At 48.0% G+C, this 27,615-nt stretch overlaps 2 protein-coding genes across 2 annotated transcripts; both read right to left on the reverse strand.

The window, feature by feature from the left end:
• Nucleotides 1–8,661: 8,661 nt before the first annotated feature.
• On the reverse strand, nucleotides 8,662–13,477 carry LOC120668427 (probable alpha-glucosidase Os06g0675700). The gene is made up of 5 exons (XM_039948130.1): nucleotides 12,626–13,477; nucleotides 10,861–11,543; nucleotides 10,501–10,731; nucleotides 9,763–10,403; nucleotides 8,662–9,659 (listed from the first exon to the last, which is right to left on the reverse strand). The coding sequence occupies exons 1-5, from the start codon at nucleotides 12,844–12,846 to the stop codon at nucleotides 8,775–8,777; spliced, it is 2,661 nt and encodes an 886-aa protein (XP_039804064.1). The 5' UTR covers nucleotides 12,847–13,477; the 3' UTR covers nucleotides 8,662–8,774.
• A 2,905-nt stretch (nucleotides 13,478–16,382) lies between these two features.
• On the reverse strand, nucleotides 16,383–21,938 carry LOC120668428 (metal transporter Nramp3-like). Its single transcript, XM_039948132.1, has 14 exons — nucleotides 21,528–21,938; nucleotides 20,422–20,584; nucleotides 20,004–20,082; nucleotides 19,878–19,918; nucleotides 19,621–19,699; nucleotides 19,423–19,527; nucleotides 19,098–19,207; nucleotides 18,694–18,875; nucleotides 18,539–18,608; nucleotides 18,186–18,359; nucleotides 17,740–17,844; nucleotides 17,219–17,350; nucleotides 16,986–17,081; nucleotides 16,383–16,899 (listed from the first exon to the last, which is right to left on the reverse strand). Exons 2-14 carry the CDS (start codon nucleotides 20,548–20,550, stop codon nucleotides 16,549–16,551), a joined length of 1,653 nt encoding a protein of 550 aa, XP_039804066.1. The 5' UTR covers nucleotides 20,551–20,584; nucleotides 21,528–21,938; the 3' UTR covers nucleotides 16,383–16,548.
• Nucleotides 21,939–27,615: the final 5,677 nt, after the last annotated feature.

Below are 27,615 nucleotides of genomic sequence, written 5' to 3' on the forward strand. Positions count from 1 at the left end.
CCGAGAGTGATTCAGAGGTAAACTCCACGATCGATCTGCTAGATACAGAGGTTATGGAGTTGTACGCCGCTCTCGACAACCAGAAAAGGCTGCTTAAGGAAGCAGCTAGAGAGCGTAGAAAGCTTAGGGCTGAGCTGGCTTGTGCTAGGGAGAAATCTGGTGAGGATGAGTGCACTGGCTGCATATCTCACATGAATGATCTTGTTGCTCTCCGTGCCAAGCATGATGAGAACATCGCGAACTTAGATGTTACTAAGACTTCGCTTGCTGATGTGTCTCATGAGCTCGCTAAGGCCAAGCATGAACTAGAACTGGTTAAGGACGCTCCTATTGTCAGCGATGTGCTTGAATGTGATGAGTGTCCTATCTTTAAGTCCGATCTAGCTTCGTTGCAGTCTAAGTTTGCTACTGTTGTGTGCGAGCTAGAGGAGATGAAGTCTAGGCCAGTTCTGCTTGGTACTTGCAAGCTTTGTCCCATGCTTAGGTCGGAGCTAGATGAGAAGAACGCCTTGATTAAGTCTTTAGGGTAAACTATGGTTGTGGAGTCTAGCCCACCTATTGACTGCTCTGTTTGCCCTGGTTTGATCTCTGATTTGGATAATCTTGCGATAGAGAAAGCCAACTTGGAGAATGAGAATACCTATCTTAGGGCGATTCTTAGTTGGGTTTCTGCTAGTGAGCCGCAGTTGGACATGATGATCAAGCAGTTCAAGCGTGGTGATGGGTTTGGGGTCGGTTACACATACACGAAGTCAGACTTTGACAAGTTGTATGGTAAGATCGGCAAGGCTGCTGGAAACACTGCTAGTACGAGCACGCAGCCTTCGCTTGTTGACCCCGTGGATGGTGTGCTGAAAGAACCACAAAAAGCACCTCCACAGAAGCAGGTTTGGGTTCCAAAGCCCAATGAGCTGAGGAATCCCCTCGACACGCTCCCTACTGCCGCAGCTCAGGTTTCCCAGAAGAAGAGGGCTGCTCCTCCCCATCCGCAGGCTAGGCCTCCACCTCCCAAGCGTGAGATGAGGTACCACTGTGAGTTCTGTGACAGAGAAGGTCACCTGGAGGAGTTTTGCTTCAGAAGGAAGCGAGCTGTGAGGCGTGAGCAAGAGAGACGGAACGCGGACATGTACTCTACTCGGGTGCAAGGTCCTCCTCAGCGTGGTGGTAGGCAAGATGCTAGGGTGCACCGTGTAGGTGGAGGTCAGGGAGACGGTGGTGGTTACCGTGCTCCAGTGGGTGGTCGTTTTGCCGGTCGTGCTCCTGGTCGTTTTCAGTACAGCTATGGAACATGGGACCGAGGCTTTGGAGGAGGTTTCGATGCTCCACGCTTTCCTCGCAGTGGTGTTCGTCAGTCACACGGTAGACGGGACGAGGGATACGCTTTACCTGGTTTTGCTAACCCTTCTGTAGAGCAAATGGCTCGACACTGGTTTGCTTCTCACTTTGCTAAGCCCAGTGTTGAGACATTTGCTCACCCTTTATCTCACTACTGATATGCAGGTTAGAGGCTTGGAGAACAGGTGGATCATGGATTCCGGTTGTTCGCGCCACATGACCGGGAATGACAAATGGTTCTCCAGCCTCACCCCGATGCGCTCAAAGGAGTACAATGTGTTCGGGGATAATGGAAGAGGAAAGGTACATGGACTTGGCGCTGTTCGAGTTTCTGATCGCTTCACCTTGAGAGAAGTTGCTTTGGTTTCGAATCTTGGCTTTAATTTGCTCTCTGTTTCGCAACTTCTTGATGAGGGGTTTGAGGTTCGCTTCAAGGAGGGCTGTTCGCGTGTTTTGGATTCCAGAGGAGATTTGGTTTGCCGGATTACACCTCGCGATCGGGTTTTCTTGGTTGACTTTTCTGGAACTCCTCTTGACCCTTCTCGTTGCTTGTTGGCTGGTCCTTCTTCCGAATTGTGGAAGTGACATAGGAGACTTGGACATTTGAGCTTCGATTTGTTGTCGAGACTTAGCTCACTTGGCCTAATCCGAGGATTGCCCAAATTGAAATTTGAAAAGGACCTTGTTTGCCATTCGTGTCGCCACGGGAAGATGATTACCGCTTCTCATCCGCCTGTTAATCTGGTGATGACCGTTCACCTTGGAGAGTTGCTACACATGGACACAGTAGGTCCTTCTCGGGTGATGTCTGTTGGTGGGAAGTGGTACGTTCTTGTGATCATGGACGATTTCTCTCGCTATTCTTGGGTCTTTTTCATGAGAACCAAGGATGAGGCTTTCGAGTTTGTTCGAGACTTGATCTTGAGGTTGAAAAACCAGCTACCCTAGGCCATGCGAGCGATTCGCAGTGATAATGGCACAAAATTCAAAAATGCTCGTTTTGACGCCTTTTGCAGTGATCAAGGGCTTGAACACCAGTATTCTTCTCCCTACACTCCATAGCAGAATGGAGTTGTAGAGCGGAAGAATCGGACGCTGGTTGAGATGGCGAGGACGATGCTCGATGAGCATAGGACTCCTCGCAAATACTGGGCTGAGGCGATGAACACCGCTTGTTACGTGTCCAACTGCATTTTCTTGCGTGCTTTCATGCACAGGACCTCTTATGAGTTGCGATTTGGACGCCAGCCCCGTGTTGACCATCTCAGAGTTTTCGGTTGTCGGTGCTTTGTGCTGAAAGATGGAAATCTTGATAAGTTTGAGTCTCGCTCATCTGACGGCATTTTTCTCGGTTATGCTTCTCACTCTAGAGCGTACCGTGTACTGATTATTGATACTAACATCGTCAGAGAGACTTGTGAAGTCACTTTCGACGAGACTGCACCGTGCAATTCTTCTGTCTTTGAAGTTGCAGGAGATGATGAGCTCGGCACCTCCATCTTTGAAGATGAGGAGGAAGAAGCTGCGGAGGGTGAGGCTGAGACTACCACGCGTGCTGTGGACCCAGTTGCCTCCGCCACGAGCTCGGACGATGATGACGGCCCCGATCCGACTACATCTACTTCACGGGGGCCGATCGAGCAGGTGACTCAGGCTTCACCAGCTGCACCAGAGGAGACACCAGATTTGGTTGAGGAGGAGGCGACTTCGATGCGGGAAGCACCTCGACATATTCAGCGTCATCATCCACCTCAACAGATACTAGCTGATCTCAACGAGCGAGTCACCAAGTCCAAGGTAATGAGTATCGATGGCTTTGCTCATTCAGCGTTTGTTGCCTCTTTTGAGCCCAAGGATATTGGACACGCTCTTTCTGATTCTAATTGGGTCAATGCCATGCATGAGGAACTTGAAAATTTTGAAAGAAACCAAGTTTGGGTTTTAGTCGAGCCTCCACCTGCTTGTAATCCCATCGGAACGAAGTGGGTTTTCAAAAACAAGCAGGGTGAGGATGGATTGGTTGTTCGAAACAAGGCTCGTCTTGTCGCCCAGGGGTTTTGCCAGAAAGAGGGTATTGATTTTGAGGAGACTTTTGCCCCTGTTGCTCGTTTGGAAGCTATTCGAATCTTTCTTGCATTTGCTGCTTCCAAGGGTTTTCAAGTTTTCCAAATGGACGTTAAATCTGCCTTCTTGAATGGTTTTATCGAAGAAGAGGTTTATGTGAAATAACCCCCTGGTTTCGAAAATCCCAAGTTTTCAAACCGTGTTTATAAACTTCAGAAAGCTCTTTACGGTTTGAAACAGGCACCTTGAGCTTGGTATGATAGACTGAAAACTTTTCTGCTGGCTCAGGGTTTTAAAATGGGATGTGTGGATAAAACATTGTTCCTCATGCGATCTGGCACTGATTTTTTATTAGTTCAGATATACGTGGATGATATTATCTTTGGTGGCTCTTCTCACGCTCTTGTCTCCAAGTTTTCTGAGCAGATGTCCAGGGAGTTCGAGATGAGCATGATGGGTGAGCTGCAGTTCTTCCTCGGGCTGCAGATCAAGCAAACTTCCCAGTGCACGTTCGTTCATCAAGCCAAGTACACCAGGGACTTGCTGCCGAAGTTCGACATGAGCGACTTGTCTCCTCAGCCGACTCCGATCAGCACTTCGACAGCGCTTGATGAGGACTTGGACGGCGAGGCGGTGGACCAGAAGGAGTATAGGAGCATGATCGGCTCACTCCTGTACCTGACGGCGACCCGGCCGGACATTCAGTTTAGGGTCGGCCTCTCTGCGCGGTACCAGCTTCTCCGCGCACCTCCCACAGGCAGGTGGTGAAACGCATCTTCAGGTATCTGAAATTCACCCCTGAATTTGGTCTTTGGTATTCTGCGGATTCTTCTCTTGTTTTGGTGGGCTTTTCTGATGCCAATTTCGGTGGGTGTCGGTTGGATCGCAAGTCGACATCCGGCACTTGTCAATTTCTCGGTACATCCTTGGTGTCTTGGTGCTCTCGCAAGCAGGCTAGCGTAGCGCTTTCTTCCACAGAAGCTGAGTATGTTGCCGCTGATAGCTGCTGCTCCCAGATACTTTAGATGAAACAAACCTTGCAGGATTATGGAATGAGTTTTGATAGGGTTCCCATCTTTGTAGACAACATGTCAGCCATTAGCATTGCAAAGAACCCTGTCCTACACTCCAGAACCAAACACATAGATATCCGGTTCCACTTCCTGTGAGATAACCATGAGAGAGGCCACATAGACTTGATCCATGTCCCTTCAGAGAGGCAAACCGCAGATGTCCTCACCAAACCGCTAGAGCAGGACACTTTTGCTCGCTTGCGAGGGGAGCTTGGGGTTTGTTACCCCTTTTGATTGCTGACTTTTCTTTGGTTAGCTTTATACGTTTTTATTTGCTTCTCTTTGTTTTCTAGGTTTGGTAGTTGCATTGTGCATATGCATTGTACATATTTGTATTTTGCATTGCCTCACTTGCACTAGCATTCTTGTATACATTGCTATGATCTTCTAGTGCCTGCTAGTGTGAGTTGATAAATTTGATCATGTATAGCTTGCTCCACTGTGTATATGACATCATCTGAGTTAAGCTATTTTGATTTGAAAATTTGAAAACATGATCGTTAAGATATGCTTTGCTATCTTATTCATGCTAGTGTAGCTTTTCATTCAGCAATTCATACTTGAAATGATCTAAATTTGATAAAATTGCTTGAACTGTTCTTGAAATGGATTGAAAAGATCCAGGTGGGATTGCTTGTCGCACTGATCGAGTTTTCGGGACGGCTCACTTTGCACTTGTGAGAACCCGGGCAAGGCTGTGCATGACTGAAACGAGTGCCTTAAGCTTCTGATTGTCTTTAGCATAGGCTTGGCCTCGTTGCTAAGTAAAGCATGACAAACTTTCAACCCCTGGCATTAAGAATTGCTTGATATAAATTTGATCGAAAAATGAATGTTTGCAACATGCTTTTGGCTGGTTTGGCTCACCTGTATGAGTATGATTAGCACTGCTTTCCATTCCCTACTTGTTAGTGCTAGATCTTGGGTGATGCTTTTATTTCTCCTAAACTGAACTTGCCTAGTTCTAGATTGATTTGATATACCCTGTTGAGCTAGATGCATGTCTTGTTTATGGATGCACACGTGCTTGTGACTAGATGTTGCTCATATCCTTGTATCCCTGAATGCTTTCACTTACACCTCATGCATTGCATTCATTGCATAGCATCTGTTCAGGGGGAGTCTTAGCTTCAGGGGGAGCTTTAGGTTTGTTTAGGCTTGATGTGTGCATGTGCCAATAAGGGGGAGAATTTTTGGGAGAAGTGATCGAACAAGGGGGGACTTGTTTGATTTTGGCTTTGAGAGTGCATCATTTTGGGAGAATTGCACGTGTGAGTGGAAATGCATTTCAGGGGGAGTTTCTGCTTTGGTTGTGGCTCCTGGTTTCCTCGTTTTCCCTCTGCTTCTTGCATGACTGCGTCGAGCTTTACCTCTGTCTTTGAGGAGTCATGTTTTGGCTTTTGATCGATTGCGTCGAGCCGTTGCCCTTGTCTTAGGGGATCGATTTGTGCTTGAGTAAGTGACTGGTCTTGCCTGTCTGAGCTTTTTGTCACTTGCTTGAGTTCTTCTCTTTCTTGCTTCCATTTTATCACTTCTCTGGTTTCAGGTGGTGTGTTGACAATGCACTCATCAAGGGGGAGATTGAGGAATGTTGAGTACTCTATCTTGCCTGTGATGAGTGAATTGTCAACCGTGCGGTATGATCGTGCGCTTGGTCTTTGGATTGCAGGTACATGGGCGTCGAGTGTCGACGGTGAGCTGCCGTGGAGGAGCTCAGGCCGGGCGGCAGCTGTGGCGTCTACTCCTGGATCGAGGGCGCGAGCGGCGACGGAAGGCGGGTTTCTTGGTTTGCGCCACAAAACCAAGGAGGAGGACAGCGGTTGAAGACGCCAAGTCGTGGAGGCACGGGCGTCGGTCTCGGGACTGGCGGAGGCGACGTGCGTCGACGACGTCTAGGGCCTCGCTGCAGGCGAGGAGGTGATGGGCGTTGGGCGGCGTCTAGGGCCGTCAGAAGGCCGAGGCGGGAACGGCGTCTAGGGCCACGACGTGGAGGAAGGAATCTTCCCGCGCGAGGAGTTTTTGCGGTTTTCTCAATACCGGCCACCTACCCGGGTTTCACGAACCTTCCGAAACCGTGGACCAGATCTTCATCAAGATGGCGGCATCGTGGAGAAGACTTCGTTTCGAAGAAAGAACCTCAGCCGTCAGATGGGATCGTGTACAGGGGGATACTGCAGATCAACCGGTCTGACCGGTCCCTGGCACCGGTCTGACCGGTCTCCGCGGGTATAAATACCCCTTCACTTGTATTAGGTTATGGTGGCTTTTGTAACTTGTCCGTGGATTGCTTGTTCCTCCAGGCCGCCGCCCCTGTGTCTCTCTCCCCCCGTTCTTCTCTTTAGAATAGGATTTGCTTATAGATTTGTGAGACTTTGTATTGGATTTGATTGGGAAAGGAGGCCTCATCCTCCTTGTACCCTCTGGGCTTTTGAATCAATCCAATCTCGTTCCTCATGTGCTCTTTTGTGATAGATTTTCGTTTCGTTTTTGGTGCACATGATCGTGACGGTTCGTAGAACTCTTTGTAGTGATTCCCGTACCCCTAGCCTCGTCCCAAATCCTCTGGAATCACGAGTTCTCACGAATTGAAGTTTTTGATTTGTTGAGAAAACCCCAATCCTTCTTGATCTTCCCTTAAATTCTCAAGATTCTTTAATCTTTTGGGAAAGATCTCTTGGGGATATGTTCGCAGGTTAGTTGCGGAGGTATCCTCCAAGTTTCACTGGATTTGGACTTCGTTTGCTCGAGATTCCTCTTTTGAAGTCTTGGTCACGGATTTCTCTGGGTGGCACCGGTCAGACCGGACGACAAGACCGGTCAGACCGGTATAGACCTGTTTAGGCCACGACCGGTCAGACTGGTCCGTTGCACCTGTCAGACCGGTCCAGGCAGTCGAGTTCTGCGATTTGAATCGTATTGACTCTTTTGCTTCCGCGTAGCTTCCTAGGGCTTTTCACAAGGAGATAGCTGATCCATAGCTACTCTCTCGCTCTAGGTTCGAGGGTTTGTGGTGATTTTCGGGATATTGGCCGACGGATCGATTTCGAGAGAAATTTTGATCGGCACTCATTCACCCCCTCTGGTCGCCAGTTTCGGTCTTTCACTGCTGCTGCGCATAAAACAAGTGAGAGATCAGATGCAGTGGTAGCTGGGAAAGATACGCTGCTAGCTGAAACAGGAACGCCGAACGTTTTGTTGGCCAGTCTGATCAGTTCGTGATTAATATAACAACTCATCATCGTGTCTTTTCCCCCCTAATAATAATTCTTGCAGTTTCCTTTTCTATCCTGGGTCTGGAAGGTATACTATACAGAATGATTCTAATTTTTTTACGCAGTGCGTGAAACTCTAGAAGGGTGAGAGTTTGGTGGTTTCCGAGCCCCCATCAGACAATGATGGTGCGTATACTTCTGGTGATTAGAGATGAGACTGTACTAATAGAAAAGGAAACAAGAAAGGTATGTATTGATCGGGATGGGGATAGAGAATTGATTTTTCGTCCGGGCATACATGCTTGTTGATTCTCATAAAAAGAAATGAAACAAAATTTGAAAAGCATAAAGAATGGGAATTAATGGCCGCTTTCAGAAACTGTTGCCGATAGAACTTGTCAAAATGCTTTCAGTTGCGATCCGACTACCAAAAGTCTGAACATGTTGTAGTCTAAACTCTGAAGTCTAGAACTAATTGGAATAGAGACGTATGGGAAGAACTTATGGGATGGTGTGCCAGTGTCAGTACAGAAATTGGTTTTCACCAGCAGAAGGATTTAGTGGTTTTTTTTCATAGTTTGATCTCTGAACAACAGAGCTTAACTGCAGATTCATGTATACTGAGAAGAATTTAGTGATTTGACACGTTTTTATTTTCCAAGCATGCAGTAACTTGTAAGGCTTTTTTTTTGAGAGAGAGAGGATAGTTTGAACAAGCTGTTCCTGTTCTGCAAAGTCAGCCCGTCCATATATAATCTCCGAGCATATAAAGCCTTTTGCAGACACGTGTTTGGGCCGTCACGTGTTTGGGCCTAATCAACGCAGATGCACAAATAGTGCCCAAGTGAACATGACGCTTTGATTCATTTTATTTGTACTTTTCAGACCGTTCGATCCATCAGTCGATTTGGAAAGTGGGAAGCGGGTATATAGAAGGAAAAATATAAGGGAACGTATCTGGTGGATGACGCTAATGATCATCGCATGGCAATGTTGATTGAGATGCCATTTATTTCAAGTTTAATCTTCTGATGATCAGTTTTTATTCAGAGCATTCGCACCATTTCACTTTCAGAGCTCCAATCCCATGTTACGACATGACGACCTTGAGCTCGAACTCCTTGCCGACGGCCAGCGACAACCCCTCCACGTGAGCGGCGCCTAGCTCCCCGCTCCCCGGCCGGTACCCCTGGGCGCGGCCGGTCGAGTTGGCCGCCTTGACGCTGTTGACGTACACGGCGAACCCCCTCGGCGGCGCCGGCGAACGCAGGCCCAGGAACACCACCTTGCCGATGACCAGCTTCCGGCTCGGGCCGTACGAGTCGTGCACCACGTGCGACCTCACCGTGGCGCCGCCGCGCCCCGTCTCGCAGCTGAACCGTACCAGGGTCCACTGGCCCCGCGGCCCGGCCATCTCCGGCGACTCGCCGTCGTCCAGGAACAGCTCCCCGGCCGCGGATCCGTCCTCGCCGAGCGCGACCAGGAGGTGGAACACGGTCTGGCGCGCGCGCGCCGTGGTCAGCGCCGGCCGCTGCAGCGGCAGGATGTTGCCGCCGGCGACGTGCACGTTCACCGTGTCCGCGGGGGCCGGGAGCGTCACGCGCCTGCCGGCCGCCGAGGCGACGGCGAGCGAGTAGTCGAAGAGGCTGAACCACCGGCCGGCGGGGAAGTAGGCGTCGACGGTGGTGGCGCCCGGCTCGAGCACCGGCGACACGAGCACGCCGCGGCCGAGCAGGAACTGCCGGTCCACCCCGTAGGTGTCGACGTCCTTGGGGTAGGAGAAGAAGAGCGGCCGCGCGATGGGCGCCCCCGTCGTGTGCGCCTCGTGCATCAGCGTGTAGATGTACGGCAGCAGCCGGTAGCGCAGGCCGAGCGCCTTCCTCGCCGACCGCGCCACCGACTCCCACAGGTAGAGCTCTCGCCGGACGGTGCCGATCGCCGAGTGGTCCCTCGAGAACGGGTAGAAGGCGCCAAGCTTCACCAATGAAGGAACAGGAAAGCTCAATCAGCTCAATCGTGTCAATGGACGGAGTCGTGAGCTTTCAATTTGATGCAGGTGCGGCGAGTTCGTACTGTACCTGAATCCAGCGGCTGCAGAGCTCCTCGGTGGTGTTGCCGCCGAAGCCGCAGATGTCGGCGCCGACCATGGGGATGCCGAAGAGCCCGAAGCTGAGCATGGTGTTGATGGAGTACCGGAGGTCGGCCCACGTCGCCGCGTTGTCGCCGGTCCAGTGCGCGGTGTACCGGCCGGAGCCCACGAAGGTGGACCGGCTGAGCACGAAGGGGCGGCGGCCGGTGTCGGCGAGCAGCGCGCCGTGCGTGGCGCGCGCCTCGAGGAAGCCGTAGAGGTTGTGCGCGTCGTACTCGCGCACGCCGCCGTAGTGCGCCGCGGACGCCGGCACGGTCTTGTTGTTGATGGGGCGGCGCACGCCGGAGTTGTTGATGCGGTACGGCGGGTCGTCAAGCGCGTTCAGCGGGGGCGGGTCGACGAAGTTGGAGATCTCGTTCATGTCGATCCAGAGCCCGTCGACGGGGAGCGTCCGCCGGAACAGGGTGATCTCCCGCGCCCAGAACCTGGCGGCGCGCGGGTTGAGGAAGTCCGGGAAGTAGACATTTCCCGGCCACACCTTGCCGAGGTAGTTGGTGCCGTTCCGCTTCAGGAACACGTCCTGCTGCATCCCGCGGATGAACGTCCCGTACGTCTCGTTCACGTTGATCCCTGCACCGTCGTCCATGGAGAGATCATCGTGCTGCTCTGCTCTGCTCTGCTCCAACCAGGTGACGAGAGGTTGAAGAAGATGTGATCGATCGCGTACCTGGGTCGAGGATGACAACGTATTTCTGGCCGTTCCGGTGAAGGCGGTCGACGAACTGCCGCATCGGGCCGGCCGGGAAGTTCACCGGGTCCAGGGTGAAGTCCTTGAAGGCGTCCATGTAGTCGATGTCCGTCCACATCACCTCCAGCGGGATCCTGGCCTTGGCGTAGCCGGCGACCACGCCTTCCAGGTCGGCAAGGTTCTTGTACCCGTACCTGCACTGGTGGAACCCTGCAACGAAACAGAGAGCAGTAGCAGACGATCGATCAGGATCAGCTGGAAGAAGAAGAAGAAGCAGAGAGCTCCCTCCGATCCATGGAAGAAATAATGCAGGCAGGGAGCGGGTTTAGCTGGGCGTACCGAAGGACCAGTACGGCATGGGGGCCGGGCGGCCGATGAGCTGGGTGTACTGGTCGACGACGTCGAGCGGGGCGGGGCCGGCGAAGAAGTAGAAGTCGAGCACGCCGCCGATGACCTTGTAGGTGAGGTAGGACCCGCCGTACTCGATGTCCATGCCGTTGCTGTTGAGCAGGAGCACCCCGTGCGCCGCGCCGGCCCCGGCGCCGGCGCCGCCGGGGGACGACGCCGAGCGCACGTCGAGGTAGAACGGGTGCGAGCCGTAGAGGTTGAGGTCGACGTTGGAGGCGGCGATGTCGGCGTTCCAGAGCGTGAACGTGTCGTTGCGCTGCAGCCGGAACGTGCGCTTGGTGTGCTCGCCCAGCCCGTAGAGCGACGCCCGGCCGGCGGGGAGCGCCGTGGTCAGCTCCAGGTACCGGTCCTTGAAGGCGAGGCCCGGGGAGGCGTCGAAGAGGACGTCCCCCGTGGAGCGGCGGGACACGGTGAAGCGGAACGGGGAGGCGTGGAGGGTGAAGGTGAGGTCGGAGGTCGCCGCCGAGAGGACGCGGCTGCGCGGCGACGCGCCCGTGCTCGCGTCGAGTTGGACTTGCCGGGGCGCCTCGCGGGGGATCACGTCCTGGGGGACCTCCCACCGCGGGTGGTCGGCGTCGGTGATGCGGACGTGTAGCCGGCTGCTCGTCTCAAGCCTGCCGCCGGCGTGGCACATCAGTAAATTATTAAAATTAATATATATAGTATGAAATTTACATAAAAACCTCATTGGTCGCGTGGCCTAATGGATAAGGCGCTCGCCTCCGGAGCGGGAGATTGTGGGTTCTAGTCCCACGATCATTTATTTTTGGGTGAGGCATATTCTTGTTAAATTGTAGTAGCTATTTTGAACTAGAAATTTTCCTTTTTCCTTAGATTTTGTCACCTTTGTACTGAAATTGATCCTACATACGTATTTTACTTTTCATTCGTATGGAACTTCTTTTTGGTGGGTAAATGTGAACTTGGGGTATTTATGTTCTTACTCCTTTTTTGAAGTTTAATTTTAATTCTACCCTCATTTATTACTTTATAATTTTTCCCTTTACTATTTACAAGTCAATGCGATTTTACCTCTAGTCAACGGTCAAAACAAGGGCAAATATGCAAAGACTAATTGCAAAATCGCAATGGCTTGTGAAAAGGTAAAATTATAGACTTAAAAAATATTGCATAACCACAATTACACTTTAAAGCAGGACAAGAACACCAAAAAAAAAACCTAAGAACTTATGCTACCAGATGCTAAAAAGATCTTCCCAAACTATTTGTTGGAAAATCTGATCTATGAAGTCTGCGGTACATGATTTCAAAAGGCAATGCAAGTCAATGCAGATGCAATACTATACAATTGCAAACTGGCCCTTGGATTTTAGCTCTTGTATTGTATGCAGTCCTCTAAGAAAATGACTCGTTTGGTAGGTTGTCCTAGTCAGTCTATCATCGACTCGATCTTATCTCAAAAGGACGAGGAAGAAGAGGAGGAAGCGTTTGAGCTACAATCTTTCTGGTCGTAGGTACATGAATCCTTATCCGCTGACGACGAACTAACCTAATGGGCGATCGACCAAACTGCTTAGAATCCAAGGATTGGTCAAGGACCATCTATCTCAATTTAATATCCCCAAAGTTTGAAGATTATTCAGCAAGCATCGATCGCATGCCATGGAAGTGCAGCAGTGATCTTTGTCTAAGAGCAAGCACGCTGATAATCAATCCAGGGGAGGAACGTACTTGCCTGGCGGTTAGGCTGAGCCTCTGGACGTCGGGCCCGAGCTCGGCCTTCTCGCCATCGCCGGCGAGCTCCAGCCGCGCGGACAGCTGGCCCCCCGCCCCGGCCACCGACACCACGCGGTACCCGGCCTGCGCGGCCGCACCGGGCCACGGGACGGCGAGGAGGACGACGAGGAGGAGGAAGGCGGCGCGCGCGCGCGCGGCTGCCGCCGTCGACGGCCCCATCGCCCCGCGGGGAGCGTGCCGATGCTACTGCACAAGCGTACAAGGCGACCGGGCAGCAAGTGGCTGGCGTGCGCTTAATAGGGCAGTGCGCGTCAACTGGCAGGCCGGGGCAGCCGTGGCGTGCGCAGCGCAGGTCGGAAGGCTTGTCGGCGACGGCCGGCCTTTTTGTCTGAACTGAAACCGCGAGCCGGGAGGATCTGGCGGCTCGTTTGTTTTTTTGTTTCTTTGTTCGTTCTCTCTGCAAGTCTGCAGGTGTTCCGGGCACGGGAAGTGCAGAGAAGAAGGCGCACCCATCGTCTACCGCCGCCGCGTGCACGGCGCGCAGCTGAAGCCTCACGGTCACGGCACTGAGAGGCGGCATGCCAGATGAAAGAGAGGAAAAGGGGACGAAGAAAGGCGATGCGCTTTCCGGATGATCGGGTGGGTCAGCAAGGTCAGGCCAGTCTCGGTGTACAATTTCATGACACGGATATCTAGACTGAAAATTAGATAATGAATTTCATGGTTATAAAATTATCCTCACATCTTATGGAACTCCAACTTTTTTTTTCTTGACATGTCAGCAAAATTGATGATATTTAATGCTATGAAATTCTTCGTAAAACCTTCATTTGAGATTCCTAATGCTATGGTAATAACAGTGAGGAATCGTCTTTGGCTTGGGATTGGGCATGGGGGCTGAGATTCCGGAGGCGGGCTGTGGCTGAATAAAGAAAAGAAAATGCAGCTGGGCAGAGCAGCAAGAGATTCGCTCGGAATTGTTTATCTCGATTTGTTCCGTTTCTTCGCTTGAAAATTTGATCTTTTTCTTCTGACAGGTGTGGGGCGGCCGGGGATGCATATAGATCATTTCTCTGATCTTGGGCAGAGTGGTAAGACAAGGACGGCTGGGGTTTGCCGGAGCAGAGTCGGCTGGTGCTTTTCCTGTCGACTTGTCGAGGCTAGGATGCCGTGGACCATTGCATCCATCGGTCGTAATCGTGACCACCTTATCACTTGCAGGCGCGACCAAGCCGAAGCTACCTGGACCGAGAGAGAGAGAGAGAGAGAGTCGTGTACCATCCGGTCGCCAATCCACTCATTGGGTTATTGTGGGATTGCCCGTGATGGCATCTTCTTTTTCTTTTAAGATTTCGATACCAGCTAGGTAAGTATTCTTTCTCGTTAGCTGTTGTTTTCCTGGGATGAGCACGCGCCGCACAGGCATTGGCGTTTTCTGCTGGATGGATGCAGATGCTGACGCAGCTAGTGCAGCTATTTCTCTGCTGAAATCGACGGAAATCGACGCCCCATCTGCAACGCATTGGCTATATCTGGTCTGATGACTACGGATGAAAACGTTGATGCGCGGCGCGCTGAAATATGACAGGTTTTAACATGTTACGAATGTTAGAAATAGCGGGAAGTTTAGCGCCAGCCTTCTCTAAAAATTAAAAACTTAAAACTATAGAAAACTATAGCGACCTATAGCAGAAGCCAAATTATTTGACGGAATGATACAATAATCAATAAGTACATACAAAATTAGAAGCAACATTGGTCTAACACTCTAAAATTAGATTCAACATGTCTCTTGACTGCCCAATTATGCACATCCTACTTTGTCCATGGTCCATTCTAATTACTAGATAAATTGCGCGCTACGCTGCGCCCATTTGAAAATATAGAGCAAAATAGTTGATGCGTTGATGGTTACGTATGCGTTGATTATTACGTATAGGCCGAATTCATGTCCCGCGTCGGGCTTCCTCTCTCCAGGACACGAATGGGCTGATTGTTGCGTATGGGCCGAATCCATGCCCCGCGTCGGGCTTCCTCTTTCCAAGACACGTGTCGCGGCCACAACGTCCAGGCGCTCTCATCCCTCCCTTTCCATGGCGTATAAGAGTAAGAGTATATTGATTCTTTTGACTACATCTTTAAGGGAACGACACTACGAAAATATACTCACAACTTGACCTTTAGTGTTGCTAAATATCACAAAAAAAACTTTTTAGCAGACATTTATTACCGCTTATCTTTTAAAAATTCATTTAGCGGATATAGCGAATCGTTTTGGAGGACTTTTACTAGCTTTGGCTTCATCTTTTTTACGTAAATCGAGGCAATGGTGTTTGTAAGGAGGGGTAAAAATATATTGGAAGTGAGATGAAGCTATATTTTTTTAGCTTAACCAGTTTTAGTTTTACCGATGAAGCCGTCTGTGAGAATCCTCCCAAACAGGGCTCAGTTTGAGTTTGAGCCAACACTCGTCACGAAAAGAAATAAGCAGTGATGTGTGTGTACTACACTACTGGAGCTTCAGAGATCCACTAGCAACCCAACCGCAGCACAAGAAGTGCGTGGTAAATCAAAGGCGTACAACAGTAGGGGCTCCTACGAATCGCACCTGGCGTACACGTCGAGCTTCCGCACGTCCTCGCCGTACGCCGCGGACGCGCCGGCGGCGGCAGCGGCGACGTCGGCCTCGAGCTCGAGCTCGGCGCGGAGCTGCGCCCCTCCCTCGTCCACCGCGGCGGCCCGGACGCGGTACCCGCCGCCGGGGACCCTGCTCCGGCCCTCATCCGCGCGCAGGCAACGAGCGCAGCAGCAAAGGCACAGGGCAAGCGCATGCCAGACGATGAGACGAGCGGCGGCCGGGGCGGCGTCGCCATCGCTGGGCTGCACGGGCGCTGCAGCACTGGTCGGCGTCACCCCCGCACCACGGAGGACGCTCTTATAGCCTCCCCGTCGACGGCACGACGCGCGGCTCCCGTTCCTCTCGCGGCTGCCGAAATGGACCGGTAGTTTGGCCGCGTGCCTCGTGTCGGGGCGTGGGTGGCTGGCGTGGCCGACGGGCACCAGTCGGCGCCATGCTCGCCACGGCGAGGACCAGAGGATCTGAGGAGGACAATATGGCCGGGGCCCGGGGGGCACGGCGGCATGGGCGCGCGCGCGCCGCACGCCCCGCGCAGGCGCCCTTGGTATTTGCATTGGTAAGGTGATCTCATCTCTGGAATGAACGAACGCGGCATCGACTACCTTGAGAAGAGCGTTCGAGATAGGATCTCGCCTCGCCTCTGGGACCAACCGCGCACTCCACAGGGCTGGCTGATCGCGCAAGTCCCGCGGCCGCCGGCCGCCGGTGGCTTGTCGGCAGCGGACAAGAAGGGCAGATTCCACCATAGTATTCACCAATCTGAAATTCTGAAAGCGCCTCTACCCTGTAGTCGTCACGCTATGCTTAACTAAAATTAATATGACCATATATATATTATTAAAATTCATTAATATGACTATGAATAAAATCAGACAAAGTTTAATTATGTAGAGGATAATAAGTACATTCATATGCGCGACATGACCTATGTATGTGTGACTTGCCTTCTTGCCTGTCGTTGTTCCACTCCACGGCCTCAGCATTCTGATCCCCTATTATATGTGGCTAGGTCAGTTTGTTCTGATATCTGTCGTGCTTTGTGGTGGAGCCAATGAGTTCAACCAATTTATACGGTTAGTTAGGTGGTTTTACTAGGGTCCATTTGATCCCAAAATGATGGATTTGCAGCCCGTTTGTGTATCCATGCTCCTGTATAATTAGCCAGATTATTATCCAGTGTAGCATCACTATCATGATCTACATCAGTACCTGATGTGTAAATACTGTACCTAGTGCAACTATATCACCATCAAAAAGACATTTTATTTTCCTAACCGCTATATCTAATCGAGATCAGTTGCCGAACGCTGCTGAGGAAGCTGCATGCTCGAGATGTCCTCCCGGGGCAAATGGCCCAAAGAACCTTCTGCTCCAGCACATGTGCTGCGATCGACCACTGAAAGCTCAGGGTCGCTCTCCAGCAATGGCTGGGTGGACTTCCTGTTCTTCCGGAAGACGAGGTACAGGATTGCAGCTATGTATATGAGCATGCCCAGGAAACCGAAAATCCCAGAAAATACTTGGGAAACGGTGGACAGCCCGCTGTGGAGGAGCAATTTGACGAAGCTTGTAATCAGGAAGTAGGTGTTGATGACGACGATAAATGAACCGATCATCCATGTTAGCACAGAAGTCTGCATTAAAATGTCAAAGTTAGAAAAATTGTTATGCAAATTCATTGTTATTGCAGTCAATTATGCGACAAAAAAATAAATCTTACAAATACTGAATTTGTGTGCTGCCCCATCTTTGTTTTGCTACTGGTGAATTTAAGGAGTGGTACTAGAGCGAAAGGGAGTTCGAATGACAGTATCATCTGCACATATTAGAGATAAGCATTAGTAAACATATGAAACGAGCAATTTAACTGACATGTTTAATGAAAGTTAAATATAATATAACAGCTAAATTTATTAGGGATAATACAGTAGAACAGTAAAGTTTAGTGATTACCGACGCAATGATAATCAACTGGCCAGCTGCTGAGGAACCACCAATTACTGACACGATCAAACTTGGCAGAATAGCCAAGGATCTAGTTAGAAGATTCCGTATCCAGGGTTTCATCCGAAGATCTAAAAACCCCTGAATTAGGTAAGTAAAGGTTATAGTCTGTTGTATACGAAATTTTGTAATCTGGAATGGTTGGTTATGTACTTAGTTTTCCCTTTATTAGGCAAAAGAATGAAATAAGTAAGCCAATCTAAGACATTGAGAGAAAGGAAGACATTATGAGGCATTAACAATTGTGGTGCCCTAAGCTTCTCTGAAAACAAACTGGCCAGGAGAACCTGGGGGCTAGGACCAAAATGCAGAATCCAACTTTTTTCTCCCTTTCATGATGCAAATTTAAGGTTCACGTACTAATTTATTTCCGGTACCTATAGAACAGCTTAACCAAATGACTTAGCGTTATGCAAAACCTGATATTCAACATGTAGATTATGACTGAAATATAGTAAAAGTCAAAAAAACTGCATGACGTATTGTCCAGCATAAGTTCCTGTAATTGTAGAACTCTGACCAGACGCCAACAAGGCAACTGCAAACAACTTTGAGCTCCAGGTTCCAAGGACATTCTACAATGACAGTAAAAGAAATGCAATTTAGGATAAGAATATTTATAACAAAGGATATACACTTGACAACAAATGTTTGTGAACTGATGGATAAGCTCTACGTAAAAGAACAAATATCTGCTTAGTAGGTATATCAGAAGTGTTTTTGCCCATGGGTCAGTGTTCTATTGCTGTCTACTTTTCTATTGACCAAATGAACCAGAGATCCTGTCCATTTCGTGGAGAAAAAGGAAAGAGAAGTAAACCCGAGTGAAAAATTAGAAGTTAGCCCCAAAAATCTATCCAGTATTTTTCATTTAAGTATTTAACTAAAATATGTAGACCGAAAAATCTTGACCAACCTTTAACAAAAATGAAGCCTTGTTAAGATCCAGATCACTGCAGTTTGCCTGATCTTCAGGGTTCAAATTACCTGAACCACAGACAGCACCACTAACAGATATGATAGATATGTTGATGAGAAAAGCTACTGTAAGGGCAAATGCACTTTCAATCGTATAGAATCTACAGGCCTCCTGCAAGAAAGTGAATTGTTGGAAATAAATACATGTTTCATCATGAGGCTTGTGTCTTTGCAAACTTGTATGCCACAATAACAGGGCTGGAGGAATTTAGTACACATAGGATATCATATTAAGAATAACTGAAAATAGTACCGACACTTTAGATCACTATAAGGAGAATTAGAGGTTACTTTAATCCCATGAACAGACCGTGGCACTTTTCTTGATAGAATTAACGCCGAGTGCAGAAAAAGATTATGCCTGCAATTTATACAGAAGCTAAATGAAAAAGATCTTGTGTCCGAAACAAAATGGTTGGGAACAGAAATATAGTCAAGAAGCTTACGGCATCACCATAGCACCAAGCAATGAGATAGCAAGACCTGTAGCTCCATTTCCTTTAAGGTCAGGAACAAAAAGCCCCCTCACAACTTCTGAAGCGTTTGGTTTAGAATACCCAAGTTCAACTAAGAAACAAATTGCTATTAAGAACACCAGAAATGCAATAAGAAATTCCAGCTTACGGACCTGCACCAGAAACAAAAATTACACTGTGCAATATAAGCCTGTCAAACAAGAAAGCTATGACCACTATCTGTTAACTAATGAAATTGTACTGATGATCTTATTTATACTCTCTTGTTTATATACCTGCTTTAAGCTGGGGGGGGGGGGGGGTTATGCATTACAGCTCTTAGCAAAGAGTAACTAGTCTGCAATAATTGGAAATGTGACAGGACATTTTCTTACCCCATATTGTTGTAGTAGTAAGAGCATTAGAGTGCTGAGTCCAGTTATTAGAACACCGCACCATACAGGGATTCTGAACAGCATATTCAGAGCAAAAGCAGTTCCAATTACTGCAAAGATAAGCCAGCATATTAGCTACCAGGAAAGATTAACTAATGCAACCATCTGTGTGATTTGCCAAAACTGTAATTTCCAGTTTATATCTGGTACAGAAATAGAATTACAGAATCCGCAGGCATTACCAAATGGCTGAACTGTACAATCTATGTAGCTCTGTAATGCAAAATAAAAAAAAATGCAAAAGGAGCTGAAATAGGTTCAATACCTTCAGGGATATCACAAGCAACAACTGCAAGTTCAGCAAGAATCCATAAGACAAAATTTGTGACCTTGGGATATTCAGCCCTGCAATGCTCGGCAAGATGTTTCCCTGTCATATGGAGAAATTTCACAAACGATCAGCATTCAAGCAAGGAAATAACATATTAACAGATATAGTTGTTGCACGGGTCAAAATACCAACCTGTCACAACCCCTAGCCTGGCTGCAAGTGATTCAATAATAAGAGCAGCACAGGATGCAACAAGTATGATCCAAAGAAGCTGTGATAATAAGAATAATATGATCATAATTCTTAAGTAGAGATAAGCATGAGCGCATAAAGATCAATCAATAGAATTTGGTACTTTAAATGAGAGATATGATAGGCATATGAAACAAAAAAAAAAGGAGAGGAAAAATAACACACAAGTGGGAAGAAGAGATAGAAGTAGGGGACACCTCATATTTGTACTGTGCTCCAGCCTGTAGATCCGTCTCAACTGCAAGATGTACCCAAGGAAAATGTCAAAGGGTACACAAGTGATAGGAGGGAAATACTTAATGAAACTGAATGTTTAATCTTACAATTGCCAGGATCAATATAAGCAATTGATACAAGAAATCCAGGTCCTACGTATGAGAATAAGTTCTTCCAGCTGTTTTTCTGCCAATGTCACAAACCAGGCAACATTTAGTTTCTCATCATTCTGAAGCCATCAGACCCAGACATACAAAAGTTCGTAAGCAATCTGAATAGATCCGTGCTTCTCATTCACTTGTTCATTATTTTCTCTATTTCTCAACAGAAACTAATGTTCAATTCTTCATCTCTTCTGCACATCAAGTTAGAAACTAGACAGCACACATCAGGACAACATATTCAGATGGGACGATTATCTCAAGGAAGAGCAAGACTAGCAAGAAAATTTGAACGTTAGCTGTGTGATAGTGACATCTTGTTCTTTTCAAAAATGAAGCATGGAGTATCAAGAGTATACCATACCTCTGGAATAACAATCTGATCGACATCTATGCTCTCAATGAGAGGAGTGCCGGGGCCATTCGAGCAGTCACTCCTCCCAACGCTAGTCATAAATTGTGGCTGGGATGAGCATTGACCTGCGCCACTCATCTCGTTGTCACCCAAGAAGTCTCAGCCTGCTGTGCTGCAAACACAAGGCAGCGAGGGGGAGTTATTTATAGGTACGCTTCCTAATGACACTTGCTTAGTTGCGTTAGTGTTAAGAATATGCATTGTGTGGGGTGCAACAAAGTCTCCTGTAGGGCAGCAAGGACCATAGCCACCAGAAGGAGATCAGGAGAAGATAAGATAAACGAATAAGAGACCGGAGCACAGTGCATCAACGAAAAGGAGCACTCAATGTATGCGTTTGGAGAGAAAAAAAATGGAAAAGTAGTAATTTCGATTTTGAACCTAACTTGACCTAGCAAATGGAACGCCGGGGGCCTGGCACCTACTTTATGCACGATGATATATTCCCCCGAGCAAATTGAGCGGTGTGGAGTTAAAGACTGGCTGAGCGTGTGTTATCAGCGACGGAGCATCAGGAATATAGAAATGACAGTGCCTAGTACAGTAGTACTGAGACGCAAGACTCGGCCTTTCCCCCCATGCTTCAGCAAATCGGCGCAACAGAATCCTACGGGGAAAGGGCGAATGCGGAGGGAGAAATTAAAACAGTGGAGAAGAAAAGGGCAGCAAGTGGCATGAGGTCACTTGTCAATGTCGGACGCCACAAATGCAAGATGAGCTAACGACCATTAGCTCGAAAGGCGGCCAGGTACCAAATCGGAAATTCCGGAATCTGGCTAAGAGAGTCGAGAGGGATGAACTAAGCGAGATGAACTCTCACAGAAGTAATGGCCGAAGCGGAAGCTAAGCCTAATCTCCGTCGGCCGCCATGGCCAGCATGGGGCAGAAAAATCGCATCTTTGGCGTGATGGCGGCGGTGGTAATCAGCTAATCACGGAACCGAGCCAGAACCGCACGCTGCAGCCGGCGCGACGGGGAAGCCGTGCCCGGATCTGAGGCGGCGCGGGGCGCGTGGCCCGGGAGGGAGGTGGAGGAGCCCCAATGGGAAGGCGTACCTGCGTGGCTCCGTGTGGCGCGGCGGCGAGCGGCGGGGAGGGGGGAAGCCGAAGCGGAGCGGAGCGGGGCGGAGGCGTGTGCCGTGTCGTCTCCGCCTCGCTCTCCTGCTCGTTCCGGACACGACGGGGACTGCACGGAGTAGGACCTCCCCGGCCTGCCTGCCTGCCTTGAGCTCGGCCACGTACGCCGCCGTCAGGGAGTTGGCGCGGCTAGTCCGTCTCCGTTGGTCGACCGCGAGTCCACTGGGAGCACGTTTTGGCCGGAGCAGACGTGAACGGGCCGGCGGAGGGAGCGCGCGCGTGCTCCCTGCTCCGGTGCCGTCCCACCGGCGTCTACCTACTCGTGCGGAGCGTTACAGTTGGAAAGGGGTTTGGATCTGTATCCGTTGCAGCTTCCAAGTTAGAGGTCGTTGGTTGGGCCATGGCCATGCCCATGCGCTTCCCTCTCGGTAGGGATGAAAACGGTCGGAAACAATAGGTGATAGACTCCACCACTTTCGCTTTCACATTTTTTTCATCAGAAACGAAAGCGGTATGGTATTTTTGGAAACGAAAACGACGTCGGTATTCTGTTAATTTCAAAAACGAAAATATACGGTCGAGAACACATCGATAACGGTCGAAACTCATCAAAACGGTATTTAAAAAACGATAAACATATCATACAATAAAGCATAACATTAACTATATGACTTGACACATCTCATATGCAAATAGTGAAGATTCGATTAAGATATCAATCCGAATATCGAACCAATCCGTGATAACTGACACATAGTAGCATGTACGATAATATGGCACAAAGTTGCATACAGCATACGTAACATAGTCATACATGATCATTAACCAAATTCAAATAGAGACTTAAACATAGACTAGCATGCCATTAAGAATAGTGCTAGTGCAAGGCCGCAGGCTGCCTATGGCTACAGCTGAACCTCAGGCATGTCATCATCATCACCTGCCACATAATCATCATTGACCAGTTATGAAAATTCATCCTACAAATATAAAAATATATTAGTACTCATATTATCATACCAAAGTAATACCGGCGGTCAATGATGGACTGGGCTTCAAATACGGTAATACCGGCGGTAAATTACCGGATAAATACGGTAATTTTCGAAAACGGTCGGCAGAGGCTGAAATCGTTTTCGCTTTCAGTTTCGAATAAAAATATCATTTTCGTTTCCGTATTTTCGGTAGCCGTATTCATTTTCGTTTACACTAGAATCTCGGTAAAATCTCAAAAACGGTTCCCGGTAATCGAAAATTTTCGTTTTCGTTTTGAACCCTACCTCTCGGCATTGGTGGCCGTTGCCTCTTGCGCGTTCCGTGGGTTTTTGGATGTCTTTGCGTATGGCTGGGCGTTCGGGTTACCCGAAAATTTTGGATCAGGTTTTTCGGACTTTTAAAATTTCGTATTTTGAAAACTGGAATCTGAAATTCACTAACACAAACCAGAACCCGACATTTCGGGTACCCGAAATTTCGGGTTCGGGTTCGGGTTTACCCGAACTACCCGATAAACTCCTCTCAGATCTGCATCAACCAAACTCAGAGTGCCGTCGCGCGCGTCGCCGTCGACCTCCATCTCGTCGCCGCGGGCGGTGTCGATGTGGATCAGCTTGACGAACATGTCGAGGTCCCCGCCGGGCCCTGTGAGGTGCTTGAGCTCCTCGACGGCCGCGCTGCACGCAAGCAGCGCCCTGAGGCCCGCGAGGAAGTGCCTCGCGGAGCCCGCGACAGCGGCGGCGGTGCAGCCGAGCCAGGCGAAGGGCGAGCCGTCGCGGACGGCGGCGTGGCACTCGGCGACGGCGGAGGGGCGGCCTCACGACCTCTGTGCGGGTGGTGGTAGGGGGGTGGCGGGGGCCGGGGGCGGACGACCCTCGGGAGCGCGGCCGCCGAGAGCGGCGCCGGAGGCAGGGGCCCGCCAGGGGTGGGAGCGGCGGCGCCACGGTCGGGATCGAGAGAGATAAGGGGGAGAGGACGGGACGCGCGAGGGGAAGACTCGGGAGACGGGACGGAGAGTGTGGATGGATGAATCACGAAGCCGAGTAAATATCTGTGCTGATCGGATGTTCGGGTTTGTTCGGGTACCGAGCTCCTAAACCCGATTTACCCGTAATAATTTCGGGTACCGTGACTTGCTAACCGAAGTAGTGTTCGGGTTTTTCGGGCTCGGATTTTTCGGATTCGGGTTTGGATTTCTCGGGTTCGGGTTTCGGATATCGGGTAATTTGCCCAGCCATACCTTTGCGCAATCCAGTTCTGTGATAAGTATTTTTTCCCCGCCAAATACAGGTAGAGACGGCTGAGGATGCCTTTGCAGTAAGTGGCATGTGCTCACCTGTCAATCTAGGATTGTTTTATTACTCCATCCATCTAAATCATTAGTTATTTTAATTTTATCTAAATACATAAATTTTGTTATGCAAATAGACATAATACATATGTATAGATACATAGCAAATATTATGCATCTAAAAAAATTTAAACGGACGATAATTTGGGACGGAGGGAGTACTAATTAGGAGTATTAAATACTCCCTCCGTTTCAAATTATAGGTCGTTTGACTTTTTTACACTAAGTTTGACCACTCATTTTATTTTAAAAAATTTATGCAAACATAGTCAAATTTAAACCGTTCTTCGAGAACTTGTACTAATAAAGCAAGCCACAATAAAAAAAGTGATGTTTTGCACAAATTTTTGAATAAGACGAGTGGTCAAACATGGGGTTGAAAAAGTCAAACGACCTACAATTTGGAACAGATGGAGTATTAACTAATTATAAAATTATAATTACACATATGGAGGCTAATTCACAAGATGAATCTATTAAACCTAAATAATTCATAATTAGCACATGTTTGTTGTAGCATCATATTGTCAAATCATAGACTAATTAGGATCAATATATTTATCTTGCAAATTAGCCTCAATCTGTGCAACTAGTTTTGTAATATGTCTATTTTTAATATTCATAACTACTAACCAAATATTTGACATGACAGAGATTAAAGTTTAGTCAATAGAACCAAACACTCCCTCGGTATCCATACACATACACTTAGATGCTTCGCATTTTGTGGGGAAAAAATACTTCTTACCTGTAACCACACCTTCACCTCTCGTACCATTCACAATATTTATACTATATTCACCCGAAAAGGACGCTTACGACTCCCAATTCCATTTTTTCCACATCTGGGATACCTCAATTCAATTTAAATTTTGCTTTGGTGTGTGTTAATCTTTTTGCTATGTCTTTAATTGTTGTCCAAATCCAGCCTCGAATGGATCGGCGGAATTACATGCGAACCTTAAATATTTAAATGGATACTACAGAACCGAAATTCCAAATGTACCCAGCTATGATAGGGCGCGCAAAACCCACTGAATGAATGTTCTAGTACTTATTGAAGCCGACTAGGGCTAGCATTGCCATGTTCAAAGTCAAGCTCGGTTGGCTTCATACATACTCTGAATATGAGGCAAACAAATCTTATTCAGAGGGTAGATCTAATTGATCAGGGTATAAGACCACGTGACTTCAGTTTAGACACGGCACTTTTTTTAGGTAAGTTTAGACACGGCACTTGGTTGCAGTGGCGAATCTAACAAACACATCTAGAGGGGGCTCGTCTCTTTTCTCATCTTCTTCCTCCCCTTCTTTTCTTCTTATTCTCTCCTTCTTCTTCATAATTTCTTTCTAAAAATGAAGGGGGGGCTTAGGGAGATATCCATTGATGTTGGGGAGTTAGGGGGCCTTAATCCCCCCTAGCCTACCCCCGGATCCGCCCCTGCTTGGTTGGCAATTGGCATGTTGCTTTACCTCCAACTCGATAGGGAGACACACATGGGGTCCGGCCATGCGACACGAGTGCGGTTGAGGTGAGGATTTTTTTCATTTTTGTATTTAAAAAAATTAAAATTTCAAAAATATATGGCGGTTTCGAAAAATTTCAAAACTATACCCCTGTCGCTCCTTGCCTGGGCGACAGGACCTAAATGTAAAAAAAAATTACATTTAGGTCCTGGCACCCGGGACGCATTAAACAACGAACTTGTAAAATCGATATAAAATTGTAGAAAAATCATAAAAATACAAACTCAACTGTTTTGGATTCTATGAAACAAGATCTACATCTTTTGTTATATAAAGTTTTTCATTTGATCAATGTATCTTGCTCTATTTTAAATACTAGTTTAATACACTTTTATTTAAATCTCAAGATCCATCCTTTGGGTGCATGTCACCTTTGGCTAGAGTGTTTCATATGGTGAGCATAGGCTTGTACAAAATTGGTAGATCCAGAAAACATTTCTAGAATAAGTTTTTAAATTAAATCTTGCAATATGTCTAGTTTAAATGAGTTATTTATCCATGCTGCTATACTGAGTTTTAGAAGCCATAACTTTTACAGTACCATTATTTTATTTCCTAAGAGCTATAAAAAAAGTTTGGTAAATTTTAGATAAGCATAACTAGACCAAATGAATTATGACTAAGGTAAATGCACTAAATCGAGAAAAATAGTTCTTGTACCTAGAAAAATTTGAAATAATTCATTTGGTCTAGTTGTGCTTATCTTAAATTTACCAAACTTTTTTTTAGCTCTTAGGAAATAAAATAATGGTACTGTAAAAGTTATGGCTTCTAAAACTCAGTATAGCAGCATGGATAAATAACTCATTTAAACTAGACATATTGCAAGATTTAATTTAAAAACTTATTCTAGAAATGTTTTCTGGGCCTACCAATTTTGTACAAGCCTATACTTACCATATGCAACACTCTGGTCAAAGATGACATGCATCCAAAGGATGAATCTTGAGATTTAAATAAAAGTGCATTAAACTAGTATTTAAAATAGAGCAAGATACATTGATCAAATGAAAAACTTTATATAACAAAAGTTGTAGATCTTGTTTCATAGAATCCAGAACAGTTGAGTTTGTATTTTTCCGATTTTTCTACGATTTTATATCTATTTTACAAGTTCGTTGTTTAATGCGTCCCGGGCGCCAGGACCTAAATGTAATTTTTTTTTTACATTTAGGTCCTGTCGCCCAGCCAGAGGGCGACAGGCCCCCTGTCGCCCAGGCAAGGGGCGACAGGGGTATAGTTTTGAAATTTTTCGAAACCACCGTATATTTTTGAAATTTTAATTTTTTTTAAATACAAAAATGGAAAAAATCCTTGAGGTGAATACGAGAGTGTGGAGGTAAAGATCAAACTTCTTAGTCCACCGGGCCGCCTATTGCGGGCAGAGAAGGCCCATAGTGGTTAGAGTTAGTTCGTGGGTTTTTCTTCGTTGGGAGTTGCAGCCCATCTTCCATGCGTGCGGCCCTGGCTGTCTGGGCTTCCCCGATAGGCCTCCCACAGGCCACTGTCCGTTGTTTGACACTGCGTGCGTATTCCCCCGTTTCGCCCGCAGCCGCCGCGTTCGTTGGGCAGGCCAGCAGCTGCTGATGCGGTCAAGGTCAGAGCCAGCCGCGAGACCGTGTCGTTGACTCGAGGCGGCGGCGACGTTGTCCACTTGCCCCCTGTCCGCTTCGACTGTCAATTTAACCACCAAGTGCCAGGCAGCGTATTTACAGTTGGCAAGAAAAGAAAGAAAGAAAGCATCTACTACTACAATACAACCATTTGATCTGATGCACGGTCGGTCCTCACCTACTAGTAGCCGCAAGTGTAGGTAAGAATGAAAAGAGATCGGATATGCATAAAAATAGATTGAGATATCTCGAATATTTGTTTTCATGTTTCCTTCCAATTTCCACCTTTTAGATGGAAACGGATCAGATATGTATGGAAACGAATTCGAATATTCTATTTTCCTGTTTTTTTTTACCATTTTCACCCCTAAAGGTATGCATGCTTCGAGATCGTATTACAGTGCAAAAGAAAAAGGAAGCTATTTGGGAAAAGGAGGCGACGTGTAGAGAGAGGGGGGAGAGAGAGAGAGACACGCTGCTGGCGCTCGCTGGCCGGGGACAGTCCCCGGCCAGCACCAACCGGCGGCCGGGTCGGGCAGACAGCGAGACAGGTGGCACTGGCGCCATGGATCCCCTTTCG

Source organism: Panicum virgatum, chromosome 4N (assembly GCF_016808335.1).
Source record: "Panicum virgatum strain AP13 chromosome 4N, P.virgatum_v5, whole genome shotgun sequence".
In the NCBI taxonomy this organism is placed as follows: domain Eukaryota; kingdom Viridiplantae; phylum Streptophyta; class Magnoliopsida; order Poales; family Poaceae; genus Panicum; species Panicum virgatum.

Excerpts from the sequence above, each read along its gene's own strand:
- LOC120668427 (XM_039948130.1), bottom strand. The coding sequence starts at position 12,846 with ATGGGGCCGTCGACGGCGGCAGCCGCGCGCGCGCGCGCCGCCTTCCTC. Across the intron at positions 11,544-12,625 it reads AGGCTCAGCCTAACCGCCAG|GCTTGAGACGAGCAGCCGGC; the intron begins GCAAGTACGTTC and ends CGCCGGCGGCAG. Across the intron at positions 10,404-10,500 it reads CGTTGTCATCCTCGACCCAG|GGATCAACGTGAACGAGACG; the intron begins GTACGCGATCGA and ends ACGACGGTGCAG.
- LOC120668428 (XM_039948132.1), bottom strand. The coding sequence starts at position 20,550 with ATGAGTGGCGCAGGTCAATGCTCATCCCAGCCACAATTTATGACTAGC. Across the intron at positions 19,528-19,620 it reads CAGGCTAGGGGTTGTGACAG|GGAAACATCTTGCCGAGCAT; the intron begins GTTGGTATTTTG and ends TCCATATGACAG. Across the intron at positions 18,876-19,097 it reads TACTACTACAACAATATGGG|GTCCGTAAGCTGGAATTTCT; the intron begins GTAAGAAAATGT and ends TTTCTGGTGCAG.